The sequence below is a fragment of the Brachypodium distachyon genome, chromosome 1 (assembly GCF_000005505.3).
Source record: "Brachypodium distachyon strain Bd21 chromosome 1, Brachypodium_distachyon_v3.0, whole genome shotgun sequence".
In the NCBI taxonomy this organism is placed as follows: Eukaryota; Viridiplantae; Streptophyta; class Magnoliopsida; order Poales; family Poaceae; genus Brachypodium; species Brachypodium distachyon.
In genome coordinates, this window is record NC_016131.3 from 9,165,245 (window position 1) to 9,183,177 (window position 17,933).

At 40.5% G+C, this 17,933-nt stretch overlaps 1 protein-coding gene across 8 annotated transcripts; it reads right to left on the bottom strand.

Moving 5' to 3' along the window:
- Positions 1–10,056: 10,056 nt before the first annotated feature.
- LOC100826405 (uncharacterized tRNA/rRNA methyltransferase YsgA) lies at positions 10,057–17,673 on the bottom strand. Of its 8 annotated transcripts, none has more exons than XM_024457860.1 (5): positions 17,320–17,670; positions 16,927–17,206; positions 16,690–16,740; positions 15,923–16,244; positions 10,057–10,100 (listed from the first exon to the last, which is right to left on the bottom strand). In XM_024457860.1, exons 1-5 carry the CDS (start codon positions 17,601–17,603, stop codon positions 10,072–10,074), a joined length of 966 nt encoding a protein of 321 aa, XP_024313628.1. In that variant the 5' UTR covers positions 17,604–17,670; the 3' UTR covers positions 10,057–10,071. The 8 variants fall into 8 exon arrangements, with proteins under 8 accessions (XP_024313628.1, XP_024313629.1, XP_024313625.1 ...); XM_024457861.1 differs by lacking the exon at positions 10,057–10,100 and adding an exon at positions 10,771–10,805; XM_024457857.1 differs by lacking the exon at positions 10,057–10,100 and adding an exon at positions 11,006–11,124 and having other exon boundaries at positions 17,320–17,671.
- Positions 17,674–17,933: the final 260 nt, after the last annotated feature.

Genomic DNA, 17,933 nt, shown 5'->3' on the forward strand with positions numbered 1-17,933 from the left:
TCGACTTCGCAGGTTTCCATCTCAAAGCAGAGAGAAGAAAATGTAAAGGAATGAGTGGGAAAGAATAATAAGCAAATGAGGGGGAATGTACCTCCAATTAAAAGACAGCCAAGACGAGACGTCAAAAGACAACCAAGATCAATAGTTTAGGATACGCTTGAAGTGCACAACCACTAATCAGTTTTCGGGCATTGCTGATTCTTTTTTCTCTCTCCATATCTCGTAGGTTCTTGAAAAACACTAACTTTTGTACTTGTTTGTTATTAGATGCTATAATTTTTTTTATCTCTGCTAGGATGATATACTTCAAGCTCTTTATGTCTGGTATTGAACGAATTGACATGTTGATGAAGCTTAGTACATTGGTTTGAGAGGGCATGCATACATTTTATAATCAAAGGTTGGAATTCGATCTCGATGCTCTTTTGGCTAGAACTGATGAATATGTGAATGCAATCTCCTACTTTTTTTTTACTGTTCGATACCATGGTACTGAACTACTGTTGTGTGGTTTTTAAACAGAAATATTTAAGTTTGGTACTCACATTGAACAAGAATTGCTAGAAGCAATTTTGTTTTTATGTAGTATTACATATGAATCAAGTTCCCTCATTTCGCTTCTCATCATTCTTAGATATTTTATTTACTCCCATTTTTGTTTTCCTGACAATTTTTATGATCACAACGCATGGGCAAGCATTCAGAGATGAGCTTGATGTCCTACAATTAATACGGCATCCAAATTCTTTTTCAATATGATGCATGTTCTGACTGCCTGATGTACTGTCATGTTCAAGTGTTCTGAATAATGACCATCCTCTCACTTCTTTGAAGGTTGCTCCTATGCATGTTGACAGTGATCACGATGTTCCTGGACATGAGATTGACCGACGAGCTTGACTTCACTAATGTCAAAGATTTATCTAAGGTATGCATAAACTATCAGTCGCATATTTACCTTAATCACTGCTCAGGATACCTCCACTCTGCTGTGCACAGTTGGTTCACTATATTGATTGTATTCTACTGAAATTTTGATATTAAATCCAACTTTCTGTACCAAAAATTACATACATTGAGTTTCTTCGTCAGATGCTATTAACAATTAAAATTTGATTTGTGTTGCCATTCAGGATACATTTCGGAAAACAACATGGAGGGTCATTCTTGTTGTTGTTGTTAAGAAGCTAGATGATGATGTCCTTAATGACGAGAACAAAGTGTGGGTTGATTTCACCTGATAGTTACATTTGCTCTTCATCTATGATAGCTTTCTTTCACTTGGATGTTACTCTACTCCTCAAGTTGTATTTTCCTTACAGTTTGGGTGGATATCTTTGCATACAGGCAAGCACTCGGACACAAGCTTGATGTCCTGCAATTAATACAGCATCCAAATGTTGTGCAATTTCTGGCTGCGGTAACACAAAGCAACCCAATGATGATTGTCATGGAATGAGTTACTTACATGAGCATAAACTCCAATCTATCATCCACCTTGATCTTGAGCCTTCGTGAGTACCTTATTTCAATACAATCTATGATAAATTTTACTCCGTATGTCATTTACATATCCCCATCAGTTGCTTAAAATAAGTGATTTGTTAAAAGACTTTTCTGCCTAATTGCTTCAGATGCTTAGTGTTACCATCGGCTGACCAACAAACAGAGAAAGCAAGGGTCGATCAATTTTGTCCAGTGAGGGAGAGAGTGCAGGTGAAACTTTGAGAATTTAAGGTTCAGAGAAAAAGAGTTAGAGATAGAGGTAAAGAAAGCTTATGTTTTTGTAGTTTAATATTCCCTCCGATTCTAAATTCTTGTTATTGTTTTAGTTCAAATTTAGGATCGGAGGGAATAACTTCTAAAGTAAGGATTCTTTCTAATGGATGTAAGTAACCACTCAGATGGCTTGGTGAAGTAATTAAGACCGGCATAGGCGTGCACACACGGCATTGATAAATGAGTTTCAGACCTCGTGTATAATAGCAGGCTGTGTCAAATTTGTAGCATTACGCAGTCAATGTTACAAGGGCTTTCAAGAAATTGATTTTACCGACGCTGACATGTTAATGAGTACATTGTAGTAGTTAGACTTTACGAGTTACTCCCACCGATAAGAAAAAAAAAGAATTTGAATTTGTTGAATTCATAAGCTGAATTTGGCATTGCTTTTATGATAATTCTTTTTTTCCCGTAGCAAAGAACGGACACTCTGCTAGTGGATTGTGAAGCCAGTCATTACGTGTACGTACGTACGTACAACACGCTACACTATATATCGTGGCTAATCAATCCGATATTGCATCGCACCTGAAGTTTGTGAGCACAGCATCGCACCGACGCACGTACGTCGGTATCTTGCTGGCAATCAAGACCACTTCAATTGATTCGTCACCGCAAACTCATGGCCAACATATCTCCTCCTCCTCCTCCTCCACACCGTTTTCTAATAAACACAATCGGCCAATTGGCCACTCGATCTTTTGCGTCTCCGTGTACACGTACATGTCCGGCCTCCGCCGTGCAACCTCTGCCGCCCCCATGCATGCATCCTACTCAGACGCCACCGTTAGCTTAGTCTTTCTTTATGAGAAACCACGTACGTACTACGTCCGTCCCCACATTCCCACAACGAGATGCTGGATACGACTGGATCGAAATTAACAGTGAAAAAGACTCGATCGTATCCCACTAGCCAGTGTCGACTGTGCATACGCGCGCGTATATGCCAGCAGCAGGCAGCAAGCTAGCGCGTACCGCGGGCCAGCCGCGTGTCATACGCCCATAACGCCATTGCCGGCCGGGTTCATTTCTTCTCGGTGGTGCGTACCACAGAATATACGACGAGATACTCCTACCGTGCACATTGCCGCCTTGGATGAGTGGTGATAGGTCCCGTAGACCAGTACTGTTGATCAAAGGACGCTGTTGTTTTTGCTCGATTTCGAGAATAGATGCTCTGTTGCACGATCGGCCGGAGAATCTAAAATTTTGATCTCCTCTTGCAGGCGTGTGTGCATGCCATCGTACCAGCGTGCATGTGCACGCACCGCGTGTGGCCATACCGAGACGTACGCGCGAGAGGAGGAGGACCGCGTGCATGTGGCGCCATGTGACGCCGGCGATACGGATCGATATTCTCTTCGTCTGACCCGGCTCCCCTTTTTTTACTGCCCCGGACCGGGCCGGTGGTCTCTGCAGGACATCGTTACGAACGAAACTTCCCGTCATTTTCAGAAGAGAAAATTACATTTTTCGTCCCTCAAACTGGTCGGAAAGTTCATTTCTCGTCCTTAAAAGATAATTTGTATTTTTTCATCCCTCAACTTTAAAACCGGACACTAGTCCTTAAGACTATCCGAAGTGGTTTGTCTAACCACGTGTCCGGTTTGCATTTAATTCCGTGACCGCCGAGACTGTTGAAATTGGCCGTCCTCGTGTTCTGGATCTCGTCCAGACAGTGTTTGTACTTCTCCTTCATCTGCATCATCCATATCTCGATTGAAAAAAAAAATAAGTGGAAAAATTATGTGAAAACCAGACACGTGGCGAGGAAAACAACTTTTGATGAACTGAGGGACTAAAAGTGTCCAGTTTTGAAAATTGAGAGACGAAAAAAGTACGAAAATTTTTTGAGTGACGAAAAGCGAACTTCCCGACAAGTTGAGGGATTAAAAAAGTATTTTTCTCTTTTCAGAAACATGTGCGTAGAAAACAACGAGAGTAGAAAAATAGTATGCTGCGGCGTGGGACGAGGTTCAAGCGGGGCCAGCTTGCATATGTGCTTTTAATTTCAGTCTAGAATCGAGTAATTTTTTTACTTCTGCGTGTATAGACTCTGCTGCTAATATAGGAGAAATTAACGAAAACAGCATTCGTTCGCGAGCGGAGTATTGGTCAACTGATTTCAAGCACGAAGAGTCTACTACTGTATATAGGAGAAACTAAAACAGCATTTGTCTCGGGAGCACAGACAAGCTCCTGGTCATCGTTAGAGTATACCGTATACGTAATGGAATTTAACCGTTCCAGTTCCAGACCAATGAAACTGTCGATCGTGAAACTTCGTGGTTACACGGGATGACGGGAGGGCGTATGCACGTACGTCTACGTACATACTGGTAGTAAGAGATAAAGTTAATTTGGAAGCCATTCTCTGACTAGTTTGGTGACTTGGTGCGTTGAGGCCGGGTCTAATTAATGTCAAGGTTGGTCTCTTTGCATTGGTAAACTCGTGCCTTTCTGTCACGTTGTACGGTTTTGCTAAAAAAAATTGACTGGGAAAGAGTTTGGAAAAATCGTTTTATTTTTCCGCACGGCCTGTTGCACAAGACGACTATTCATGTTAATTACTAAGTTTTTTTTTTCAGTTGCTCATGTCTCATAACAATTGAGTTTTTTAGTTAGTTGCACATAAGTTTTCTTGATGGACAATTTAATACTTTTAGGAAGGAGGGATCAGTTGCACATCGAAGATCTTGACGTGCAGTTGAGTATTTTGTAGGTGAGTACATCACCTATTTTGATGTGCAATTTAGTTTATTTTAGTGAATTGCGCAATAAATCTTTGATTTGTATTTTTTTTATTCCTCACTGAACATGCCCTCATGCACACTCTTGCAGGTCTCGAAGACTTTCCTTTTCTGATTTTATAAGTGCACCGGCGGAATCACCTAGGTAACGTGGAAAACGGGACAATATACAGATACTTAATTAAGAATACTCATTCATTAACTACAGCAACTGATGGCAAAAAATTTAAATAAATAAACAACCATAGCACCTATGTTTATATTGCATTTGTCGGTGGTAATGCAAATCAAAATTTGATGCGGTTGGGATCTAGTTATGTACTCCCTCCGTTCCAAAATAACTTTATATTCAACACAAACACTTAATTAAGAGTACTCATTCATTAACTATAGCAACTGATGGCAAAAAATTAAATAAATAAACAACTATAGCACCTATGTTTATATAGCATTTGTCGGTGGTAATGCAAATCAAAATTTGATGCGGTTGGGATCTAGTTATGTACTCCCTCCGTCCCAAAATAACTGACGTGTATTTGTATAAACCATCACAAAATAACTGATGTGGATTTGTATAAAAATCTATACAAATTTACGTCAATTATTTTGGGACGGAGGGAGTATAAGTACTACTGGCCAGCTATATCAAGCCACGATATAAAATGGTTACTTTTTCGTACTTATTCAAGTTTCGGATTCATACAGGACACAATTGCTTGTAAACATTACACAAACACGTCGATGAAGTGCACTGTGCCAGCTTATTAGCTCGAATAAGGAATCAAAACGTTGTCGTCCTGTATATATAAAGCTCCCCCTAGTCTCTTAACCGAAATAAGTCGACGTACGATGCGGTTAGGAAAGATCCCGGCGCACGACACGCTTCACTGTCAGACGACGGCAATGAGATGAGTTGGCACGCTCATCACATCTCATCACATCACACATCCCTGACACCTAGCTAGCTATCCCATCCCGTTTGCAGCTCGTCGATATCGATCGTCACATCTAATTCTGCATGCCAAACCGTTTCGCACGCACACACACTGACACACACGTATATATCAGCAGCCAGCTGGTGCGCTCCAACCAAGCACTGAATTTTAGCACGTCAATTTACCACATCAATTCGTGTCCCGTGCCAGATCTGTGGTTTGAAATTAATTATATTGGTGCCTGATCTTTCCTTTGCGGCTTCAGATATTATTGAACGTGAGTGGCGATCGAAATGGCAAAAAGTTTGGCGCCGATCGATCTATGACCCGAAGAAATAGCCATATGCGGCGTATATGCATATGCGAAGGGTAATTAAAATGGATGCGTGGAGTAGAGGAGTAGAGGTCATTTGCACCCGGGCACACACAATGACACGCAAATAGCGGGGGGAGTGGTTCCAAAAAGACTCTAGGCCAAATAGGCCCTTAATTTGGAATGTATTCCACTGCTTCCAACCAAATACAAATACTGGAGATACATATATACTCCCTCAGCTCCGTTCCTAAATACTTGTCGTTGTTTTAGTTATTTTAGTGTAAAATAACTAAAACAACGACAAGTATTTAGGAACGAAGCAAGTACCTTTTTAAACCGCATAAATGCCTGCAAAGGTAAGAAAGGAAAAACAAACACATATAGCCCAAGCTAATCCTCTATGGTACGTATACTTTGATCTTGTAAGTCATAGACGCCAGGTTTTGACGAATCAAATAATTCATGAGTGCGTTCCTCGAAAGAAACAAGTAAAAGAGAATTTCAAGAGCACGTGTATCCATTTGCTTTTGCAATTATCAAGCGTACGTTGTTCAGGTCTCGAGGAAAGGAGCATGCATGGGATATGCTTAGTCTAACTGTGCTACCATTGTTTGGGTAAAGCACAGGAAGAAAAACTATGTTTGAGCAAGCACGGCGCGCGTTTGAGTCCCTAGATTTCGCCGAATTCAACAGTCTCTGTTGCCGTAAACTCTGAAAAGTGCACTCATGACGTACGGTATTTTGCATGGTCGTGCCGTACACGTGGTGGACAATGCCAACTCACAACTATCCGTCCGTTCTAAAATACAGCTGTGAGTCATATTTTTTATTGACTGTGAACTTTTCAACTTTGTAATCAACATGTATTCTAAATCAATATCATTATTTGACACATATATGTTGAAACCTTTTGTCAATATGATGTATTTTTTATAGAAGTCCTAAGAAGTGTACTTTTCTGAAAGCTGCGGCATAAGAAATACTCCCTCCGTTCCTAAATAATTGTCGTTGTTTTAGTGCAAGTGTCGTTGTTTTAGTGTAAACTTGCAATAAAACAGCGACAATTATTTAGAAACGGAGAGAGTAGTATGTTTTTGATGTACTCTGGAAATGAAAGAATCCCGTGGTCCAAATGGCCTCTTTAAAAGCTAATGGATTGAAATCCTAAAAAGATCAATATATGTTGCGTTTTTCTGTCACAAATAATTTCAACCGTTCAGGATGGCTATTTTTTGAGGAAAAAACTGTAGGGTAAACTCTTAAAGTATAATTGTGAGCACCAGAATTTGAATCTTGGTGGATGGAGTCATGCACCCACAACTCCAACATCACACCAAAATGTGTTTCTTTCTAGCTTTGTCCTCTTTTTTTTTACCAAAGCTAGTTGTACTCTTTTTCTAATTAATTGAAAGGCAGAGCTCCTGCCATTTTTCTAAAAAAAATGTCACCATAAATCCTACAAGGACCTGTAGTTTTGTGCTTGCATGTTCTGAAAGGAAAAACGGTGATGTCCTAGAAAAGATATATATCAAAACTCGGTTGAAACTGGAACCGTGCAAACTTTTTTTTACCGAAATTAAACGGATCGGTCGATCTCTAGAAAAACCTCATCAAGAAGACGACTTCTTCATCTCCTTTGTTGAAACACATTCGATTTTTCCAAATCTAATCTAATCTCGCCAGTTCTAGAAATTAGCCCCCGAATCTATTGCAAATAGCATATTCCTTACTTATATATATAGACGCGCGCGGGCACACACACAATTAGAACTACATTTTCCGAAAATTAGGGCCCAATAAAGAGAAAAATATATCCAAAAACAGAATGATATTTTGTGTATGTGAAAAATATTTGTTAAATTAAAAATAAAAATAATATAATGATTCACGCAGCAATTTAGGGACACCCAGCTAGTTAATCACAAATCAATATTATTAGCTTCACATCATGACTGATTTGAAAAGCATTCGCACTTCAATCAACTATAGAAACCCTTAATTAACTTCAAATAAATATCACTAATTTAAACTTACTCCAATCAGTTGTATCATTTCTTTCATTGACATTTTTTCATGTTTTTTTTTCATGCATTGTACGTACACAATTACTAGTTGGTTAAAGGTTTCTAGACGTGAGCGACGTTCAAATTGTGAGATCGGACGGCGGGTGAAGCAGGTGGCATCATGGCGTGAGGAGGACTCGTAGATAGTTGAGTTTTGTTGTATCTGAAGATTGACATACTGCTTTTTACAAACGCGTGACATGTGTATACACTGTGTCAAAAAGTTTAACAGCAGACATACGGGTCAAGGGTCCGGTCCAGGTTCAAGGAGCCTTGAACAAACATTAATTTATTTCATTTCACGTTTACGACTTCACGTACGTGTGGAAATCCTTGTCGTCGCCTACCCATAGATTGTTCGAGCCATTCGATTGTGAGCAGCAATCAGACAGTTGAGAGTGACCAAAGTCACCAAAACTACTATATAATTTTTTTTTCTTGGTTGACAAGCACTGAACCTGCCAAAATCATTCTTCGGTTCAACCCGAGTATGTCTCAGTCCAAGTCTAGCCTTCTCTGTCTTGACTTTCAGTTTTATAAGCTAATTCCATCTTTCTATAATATAGGGTATATAGTTTGTCACTTTGTCCTAAGTCAAGCTTTTAAAGTTTTGACCATCTTTATTAAAAAAATCAATATTTATAATAACTACCCCTCCATCTCATAATTCTTGTCGAAATATTACATGTATCTAGACGCTTTTAGAAAATAGATACATCCATTTTTGGACAAATTTGAGACAAGAATTATGAGACGGAGGGATTACGAATTATATTATGAAAATATATTTTGATGTGAATCTATTGGTATTGATTTGGCATCGTAGATGTTGATATATTTTCCTATAAATCAGACCAAACTCAATTTCTTTTGACTTAAAAGAAAACTCCTATGTCTTATACTATGGAAAGGAGGTAATAGAACATTCTTTCGGCCTCCCCATCTCTACCCACGAAGATGAAGAACTTACTTGCATTGCCATTGCCACTATGCTCCGAATATTTACAAAATAACTCATTGCCTCTCCTATACCACTTGGTCGGTGAGAAATAATAGGCACTAGGGTATATAGCACCCAAAAAAAAACATGTTTGCCCTTCTGTGGCAATTGTGGTGTCATCCCTCCTCTCACGCCTCTCTCTGCCGCCATAGCCAGCGGTAGCTGCCAACGGCCTATGGTGGCGGCGAAGCCTCCTGTCGGCCCGTCCTCCCTCCGGGCCCATCCATTGCCGTTCTTCTCCTGTCAAGCACTAGTGAGCCACACCAAATCTTCGAGTTGCGGGTGGCCATGTCTTAGGCTATCGACTGCTTGACCACGTATGCAATTCCCCACAGTTGTTTGGTCTTGGGTTGGGTCCCCTCGGAAGGTGTTGTCAGGGAGCCTGTCTTTGTTGGTTGTTCAAATCCGACGGCGGGTTTGCTCTCAGCATGGGCTCACATCAAAGTGGTGGCAGCACTCAGAGTGTCCTCTCTTTTAGGGATGTCGTCCTTTCTCCTTTGCGCTATGTGCTGGACGAGCTTTCTGTCGTCTGATGTTTCGATGCCTTTGATCTCGGTCGAGGGGGGTGCGGCCCTCTTTAGCAATGGACAGAGGACTTAGCACCACCGCCTAAAATCCCTAAAGGTGGCGAGGTTTCGATGAACCGATTCGCAGCCTGCGTAACAGCGTAAGTTGTTTCCTCGTCACCTTCTATGATCCAGTCGTTTGTGATTTTATTAATTTAAAGCCGAATATAATGTTTCAGCGTAATGTCTAAAATAAGATGTGTTATAGGTTTATCCCCTAAAAACAATTATTACAACATTCCTAGAAAAAAATGGTGCACCACCCCAACGCAACGTAGACTAGACATACCCCGATGTAGACTAGAGATAAGAGGGGTCCCGCATCAGCACTTTGGATTCCTGCTCTCCACGCAGAAGCAAGAGCAACCATGCGTTTTCTGGCTTTACCCCTGGTGGTGGTGGTGGCCGGTGAGTTGGAAGGATTTTTGGCTTCTCGCCTTTGGTTCCCTTGTCCAATCACATAGGCATAGTCGGCAAAATTGGCATCACATCACATCAAGGATCTTCCCAAATTCTTGGGTGATTTTGTCTGATTTACCCTGTCCTATTCGTATTCTTGTCCATGTGATTTGAACATATTTGACGCGTTCTTGGAGGTGGTTCATGATGGATGCATGTATGGTTCTGCATTGAGATTCTACACCGAGATTCTTTTGCAACTATGTATTTGATGGATACGTGGACGATTCTGCACAGAGATTCAAGTAGTCAACATGTCACTCATGAAGAAACCTATCATTAAGAGCTAGCTTAAGGTTCAAAATAACATAAATCATAGTTGTAGAATCCAGCAGACCAAACTCTATTGGTTGATTGGTTCAATATGATTTTGCCACTGACATCAGAATCAATAAGCTCAAAATGCTAGGCAGCGTGTTCTTTTCTTATTTCACTAACGGACGAACTGGTGAGTGTATGACTGAATACCTCCAGAACATCCCATTGGAACTGTAATTTGGTACCTTCACATAACAATATTTGCAACGTTTCAAGGGGGTAATTCTCATATTATTTCGTCGTGCCATGACTCAACTCCATCCAAATTGGATCCATCCATGATCCATCCATCTATCCCTCTCCCTGATTGAATAACGTGTACGGAGATTTTGCATAATTGCACCTAGATATGTTTTTATCTCGCAAAAATACAATTGTGTTGTTTGGGAGCATCTGCAAATGATAGATCTGAAGCACAAAAGCCACATGGGCAGCTCTTCCCAGCAAATGTAAAGCGGAAAATGTTCCTTATCATGTGTACAGAAAAGGAAGAACGAGATAGCAAGCCAAGGTTACAACTCAGATACATGCACATATCAAACTCTGAAATATGCAAAGAAAGGTTTAACTTACACGTGATCTCTCTCGCAAAGAGGCTAAGACCAAGCTGGCAATGCTGAATTGAGCAAATGATGCACCAATCAGTGACCTCCTAATGCTAGTAGTTCTCATAGATCTATCAAGATAAAGTAGACAACCAAACCAAGTCTTTCCAAAAGACTGCAAAAGTTTATCAACAGAAAAAAAAACAGCAAAAGATTGTAAGGTGATATCAGGCTGCCAAATGGCACATAGTGTTGCAACTAGCAGTCTAGCACACACAACACCAACTTACATGATTAGTGCTTGCAAGGTGTATCTGTTCGCTTCTCTGAACTTTATCATCGACACGAGAGACCAGGATTTGAGAAATGTGGATGCTGATGTGCTGGCCACTAGAAAACAATTTGCCTAATATAGCCATACTGATAATGTATATTATCTGATGACAACTGAAGGACATAATTATGAAACTCTATGATAGGAAGCATCTAGGTTTCGTGTAACCTTTTGATCAAGTGTATCTGCACCGTGTGTCTCTACATCAAATAAATATTTCATATGCCTGTCTAGACATCATTGGTCCAGAACTGGTTTGTGTTTGTATTTCTCAACGTGTGAGATACCAGTTAGGGCCTGTTCGTTTCAATCCATCCCTGTCCTAATCCAAGGGGAATGGCAGGGATTGACAGGGATTCTATCTCATTTTCCCTTAAATCCGTTCTCATCCCCGTCAATCCCTCTGGATTGAGCTGTTGCCGAACGAGGCCTTAGCAGACATGGTCATTTCAATAATGTTTGGCACAAAATACAGTTTAATATATACATGCCAAAATTGCAGGTAGCGAGCATGGTTAAGAGCAGGAAACAACAGGCAAAATGCAGTAGTAGCTGATTAGTATTACTTGCGCAGGTTTGTTGCACAGAGAAATATGCAGGCCGTCAGGCAAAGTATTACTAATAGATTAAGTCATAGTGTAATACTTACAGTACTGAACAAGAGTTGGCCAGTAAAAATGCAACGGACTTGGAAACTGTGTCCACATTCAATTCTAAAATCAACAGCTGATGGTTTGTATGGTAATTGATCCCAAAACAACATAGCTTGTAATTTATTTACTTTACACCTTCCAAATATACAAGACCATAAAATCATTCATGTTAAACTTCGACCAGTAATTATAATAGGTCTGCATATATACTCCTTACAAATGATGCTTTAATATTTTTTGCATGGAACTAGCCTGTCAAACTCGGTATAAAACCCAACACACCCTTTGGTAAATACAGAAAAATATTAACTATGCTATCATGCAGTGATGCAAATCCATTGAATGGACGGTGGTACTCTAGCTGTATAGTTTCTGCTATTACTTGTTGTTTGGTTAGGCCTTGCTATTTTCCTTTCCTTTTCTTTTCTTTGCTGGTTTCCTTTCCTTTTCCTTTTTTTCTTTTCTTTTCTTGGTGGGATCTTCTAATGGAAATAACAATGATTTCCCTCAAAAAAGAAATAACAATGATCTTAGGAGTGAGTTTGAGAAAAAAAAATCATGCACAGTGACGAAAGGACCACTTGACAAAGATTAGGAGGAATGGAAGTCGACAAGGACCATTTGATAAATATTAGCAGGAATAGAAGCTGAGAAGTGATGTTTTACCCCTTAAACTGAATATCTACGCCTGACAAACTCTCAAAATGTTTAATTCATAAGTAACATGTCTGGCTCCAGATTATCGTAATGTCTATTTGAAGAATACAAGTTTTAAATAGTTCTTTCATCACATAAAATGTACCTCATGGCTTACATGGTAAAAAAATGAACAAATAGTTGAGACTAACAAAAACCTTTTTTTTCCTTTGTCTCTAAAAAAAACAAAGTCGGGTTTTGTGTTTCCTTCCAGCAACTTGCAGGTCAACAGACTTTATTGATAATTCCAACACCTATTTATTATGCTTTTCTATTTTTCATATAAAAAAATGTTTTTTTATTACTTTCGATGGTGGATATAGAGACTTGGATATTATATGTCTTCAGAACCTATGCAAGTTTGTTCTGGAAAGACTCCAAGGCTGCAAAGTCAACATAATCAAATCTCCGCATTTCTTTAAAGAAAAAGAGACATTGAGAACATGCTGATAATGTTTTGTTTTATTCTACTGATTCCGAATTCCGATAGTCATCTCAAACATTTGCTTAATAACGGGAAGTTACTACCTCAAAAGAAACGGAAATTACAATCCCTTAAAACTCCCCCCCCCCCCACCCACCCCCGCCCACCCCAACACAGACATAACTGATCTGTAAAGCTAGTAATAGCATAGACATAGGTCCACTGGTTAAGAATTTTGTTCAAATAAACAAAACACATGTGTATGCCAGTTCGCAAAAGATATCAATCACGACCATGTTAGTCAGAAAAACGGTACTGGAAGATGAGCAGAATTGTTTTAACCTATCTGAATGAACCTTGCTCTAAAACTAGAAGTTTGCGTGGCATCTTGGTCTGTGCTCTTAATTGGTTCCAGAAATTCTAAACAGTACTTGAAGCACCTAAGAGGCTAAGACACTGAACAAGTTTTTTATTAATAGACCCCCCCAAAAGACATCTGAATAGAGTGGTAGTACAACAGTAGAAAACCACATTTGCAGCACTGCTTGAAACATTAAATACTAAAGACATGTAATGTTTCATTGCTTTGTCCAAGATCACAGTGCCATACAGCACATCGGTGAACCAACTTCAACTTTACTCCTTTAGTTTGTCGGTTTTGATGGATCAGCACATGTTCCATAGCATTTTATGCTATCTTAAATTTGTCATCAGTCACTAGTACCTTGGTGGCAAAAAAGTTATTACACTATGACGTAGCTGATTATGCATTCCCGAAGTACTGGTTCATCTTAAATATACTATGTTTGATTTATCTGCACCAAGTGGATGACTGCTAAGCAAGTCAGCATACATTCCATGAACTGCCACATGCCTCTTTACCTTCAGTAGAATGTGTGGTTCAGCGGAAATCTCATTCACTGAGTAGCCAGCGGTCTATACGTTATAGTGAGTACTGCCTTTCAGGAGAAATAAACCATTTGATCGAAATATTTAGAGAACTTTGTTACTGCCTGTCTGTTTGCGGAACCAAATACACTTTTCCAGAAGGCATGCAGTGTAATACGAGCAGTTTTAGATCACAACTATATTCCATAAGAGGAATCCACTTATCAGCAAATAGCATTGCAGGAGTGCGTGGGAGTAGCCAAATAAGATTCTGGTTCAATAAAAACAACATAACTGATATCGTTACTCAAAGAAAATCAGGAAGATATGATCGGGTAAAACAAGCAAAATAGTCTTTGTGTTTCTAGTAATCTACAAGATATGCTGGGACACAGGTGCTATCATATTAATTATCATAAAGGCAGAAACGTTGTATGTACTCATAAAATCCTCTGTGAAGTGGCAAAACAAGAGCTCCCAGAAAATAGCATTGTTGTGTCAAAGACCGCATCCACATGAATGGAAAGGTGCACTACCATCTTAGTGAATGACAGACGTGTATATGTCTATGACAATAATTGAATAACAAAGTTTGCATATGAGTCAGGATGCAGAAGCCATCCCCCAAGGCCTCAAACACCAACTATTAAGGCCTAAGCAGGTTGAGATGCCGCCAAAGCAACTCCATAACATGTCTTACTTGAGGACACCACCATGTCATTCAGTCATGGTGGATCACATGTAAGACCTCATAACAGAGTCTCATGAGCTCATATCTTCTATCAACAGTTAGATTCCATCTCAAAGACTCAACAAATTCTTGCCGGGAGTTTTACTGATCTCAGTTATCAATAGTTAGATTCCAATTCAAGTACTTAATACTTGCACATATCTATGTTGTGCCCCTACTGAGTCGCACGACACAGCCAAGCATTGTCAATGTCTTGGTTTAAACATGTGACAATGTCTGCTGAATCCTAGTTCAACAAACTATTCAAGTTTTCTTCGTAGTCTCTATAGCTATTATACATAAATAGTGAAGGCAGCCCTAGTTTAGTCTATTTCATATCTAAAAATTCAAAACATCCAACATCAAATTTGCAAAATGATTCAACTGTTAGCTGATGGATTCAACTGTTAGCTGATATACAATTTATACTACTTCAGCTGCACAGAACAAACACTTGGATCAGATAGGAGGATTTGTATGGCTGCTTCGCCAGGCCTTGTGGTCTGGCCAATTCCATAAGTAAAGAAAAAATATGCTTGGACCAGGTAGAAGGTTTCGTGTGGCAAGTGTAAGAAACCATCTTTTCTGGTTGCTGGGCTGCCCCAGCCCCCAGCTTCAAAGAGAATGTTTCTGTCCATAGTGTGAGGATCAGAACCCTTGATTAAAGCTACGAACTGTAAAAACAGAGGGCCTGAAGGATCAAAGATTGTACTACTTCAGCTGCACAGAACAAACGCTTGTACCAGATAGGAGGATTTGTATGGCTGCTGCACCAGGCCTTGTGGTCTGGCCAATTCCGTAAGGAAAAATGCTTGGGCCAGGTAGAAGGTTTCATGTGGCAAGTGTAAGAAATCATCTTTTCTGGTTGCTGGGCTGCTCCCAGCTGGTCTGATAAATTGAAAATACTTATACCCAGCTTCATAGAGAATGTTTCTGTCCAATTGTCCAGTGTGAGGATCAGAACCCTTCATTTTTTTAGCTGGTCAGAACCCTTCATTAAAGCTACTAACTGTAACAACACAGGGCTTGAAGGGTCTAAGACAACTAGACAAGAGTACAATACCATAATAATTTGGGGTTGAGATCTTTTTACCAAGTTATGTATATTTCAATACATTCTATTTGTCATTTGTCTTCATTGGTTTTATCAAGGGTAAGGGTCTGAGGACCAAGTGTCATCTGTGGATGGTGGGCACGGTCCGGAGGAGTGAGGGTAGGCCGGACATGGCACCAGGAATGACAGGGAGAGAGAGGAGGAATTTGCCAGCTAAAATCGTCCTGCATCACCCTAAATGGTATGTTCACTTATAATCAGATGTAAAAAACAAACACACACAAAAGTTACAAAAATCGGACACAGGTAACTCAAGATGTTAATGTTCTGCTATATATTTGCTGTTTAGGTCGTAACATAAATAAAAAGATACCACCAGCAACTGAAACATTAAGAGATTCAAAAATACCTTCCATAGGAATGCTTACGAGCTCACAAGCTTGGACGGTCTCTTCGGAGAGGCCATTGCCCTCACTTCCTAACACTAAGCATAGCGACTCATTCATCAGTGAATCTGCTAGTTCTTTGGACAGAGTTTGTGTTCCATCAGATCCATCACTGTTGCTTTCCGGATGGCCTGCCAACATCTTCATGCCACGTTCAGTCATGAAAGCACGCAGATCATACCAGTTACCAGAAACAATTGGAAGCTGCAGAGAGGCTCCACGAGCAGCACGAAGAGCCTTTTCATTGAAAGGATCACAGCAAGAAGGGAGAAGAAACACCCCATCCTGTTGATTGTTGGTCTTACATGTTAAAAGAATCAATGTTTGGAAAGAGAACACAGAAAATAGTTTGTCATTTTGTGGAGTCGCAAGTTCCTGAATCAAAGGCACACACCCTTGCAAATACTCTGTGTGTAATGGTGCTTCTATTCTTTTAACCCAATACAACCTACTCAACCTCCTGTTTGCCTAAGCATTGACTTCAATAACCTTAGTGGCAGTAGTGGTACTATGGGTTATTCTGCAAAACTCAAATGTCTAAAAAAACTAATAATTGCACGCTTTCAGTTCTTTCATACTTCATTTTACCGTGCTGATAATTTAACATTAATTACTGAAGAATAAAATGAAAGATCATAATGATCGGCATACATAATAATAGAATGGTGTGATATGTGACTCGTGCCATTCCAGAAAGCATGTACAGCAGTTGAAGGACAAAATGGCATACCCATTTAAAAGCACAAGCTGATCTTATCAGTGTTCCAAGGTTACCAGGATCCTAAAAAGTAAAGGAATCATGGTTAGAATCAGAAGCCTCGTGCACGATTCAAAGTTGTGTTTATGGATGTACAAATAGATTACTGGGAAGTTCAAGTAAAGAAATAGCCGCTGTATTGTGTGCAGTTTTCTACACAAAATGATATCAATTGCATCAGGACAATAGTGGGATATCGCTTATGTTCACCTGAATCCCATCAAGGACTAGAATCCTCCTTGGAGAATGTAACAGCCCATCAAGAGCAGCTCCACCGTCATCACCGTTGAGGTCACAGAAATACTTAGGCATGTGCATGACAGCAATCGCCTCAGTTGAATCAACTGATTGCATCCCAGAAATCTTCTTCATGACAGTGGCGCTGACATACACAACATCGCCACAGAGCTCATGCAATTCCTCCGGGACAGCTAAACCGTCCAAGAGAAGCAAGCAATCAATGGCGGCGAACCCAGACCTCCAAACCTCTCTACAGGAAACGACATGGAGGAGGAGCATACAATTGGAAATGGAAGATCAAATTAAGAAGAGAATCGGACACGGTGACAAGGCAGGGATCAGAGTGGCGGGAGAGAAGGGTACAGGATGGGGACGAGGCCAACGAGAAGGAGGCGGCCGCAGGAGCGGCGGTAGGCAGCGGAGTCCCGGAGCTTGACGCAGTGCTTCACCAGGGGGTTCGCCACGCTCGCCACCTGCTTGCGCTTTTGCCCGGCCCGGAAAGAAGATGCCTCCGACGACGCGACCGTCGAGGCATGGGCGGCGGTGCTGGGTGCGGCCAAACGGCGACGGCAGAAGGCACGCACACGTTGCGCCGGAGACTTGGACGGCGAGAGCAGTGGCGGCGGCGGGGCGCGCGCCAGTAGCATTGCGAATTTGCGATGGCCCGTTCGGTCGCTCCTTTGGCAACTACGGTTTCGCAGTTTCGCGCCCGTCTTATCTACTCGTTCCAATCAGCTGTCAGATGAAGTCTAGAAATTCTCCACTTCTTGATATTTTTCTCTCGAGAAACTCGTCTCTGTTATGCTCTTTTAACTTAACAAAATTGAAATTTGAATTGCCAGTTGAGTTTGTTCGGTTACAAGTTACGGAGTAGATAACAAATTCCTGTACACTGTAATGCATATATCAGTACAAAAAATGGTTTTGTTCGGTCAAAAACTTGCACTCCTTCTGTCCCTGATTAATTGACGCCGGCC

What these genes read in the sequence shown, in the direction of transcription:
- LOC100826405 (XM_024457856.1), bottom strand. Translation starts at nt 17,603, where the DNA reads ATGCTACTGGCGCGCGCCCCGCCGCCGCCACTGCTCTCGCCGTCCAAG. An exon ending in GTTGGCCTCGTCCCCATCCT is followed by an intron (nt 17,207 to 17,319) that starts GTACCCTTCTCT and finishes CGTTTCCTGTAG; the next exon opens with AGAGGTTTGGAGGTCTGGGT. An exon ending in CAGCTTGTGCTTTTAAATGG is followed by an intron (nt 16,245 to 16,689) that starts GTATGCCATTTT and finishes AACAATCAACAG; the next exon opens with GATGGGGTGTTTCTTCTCCC.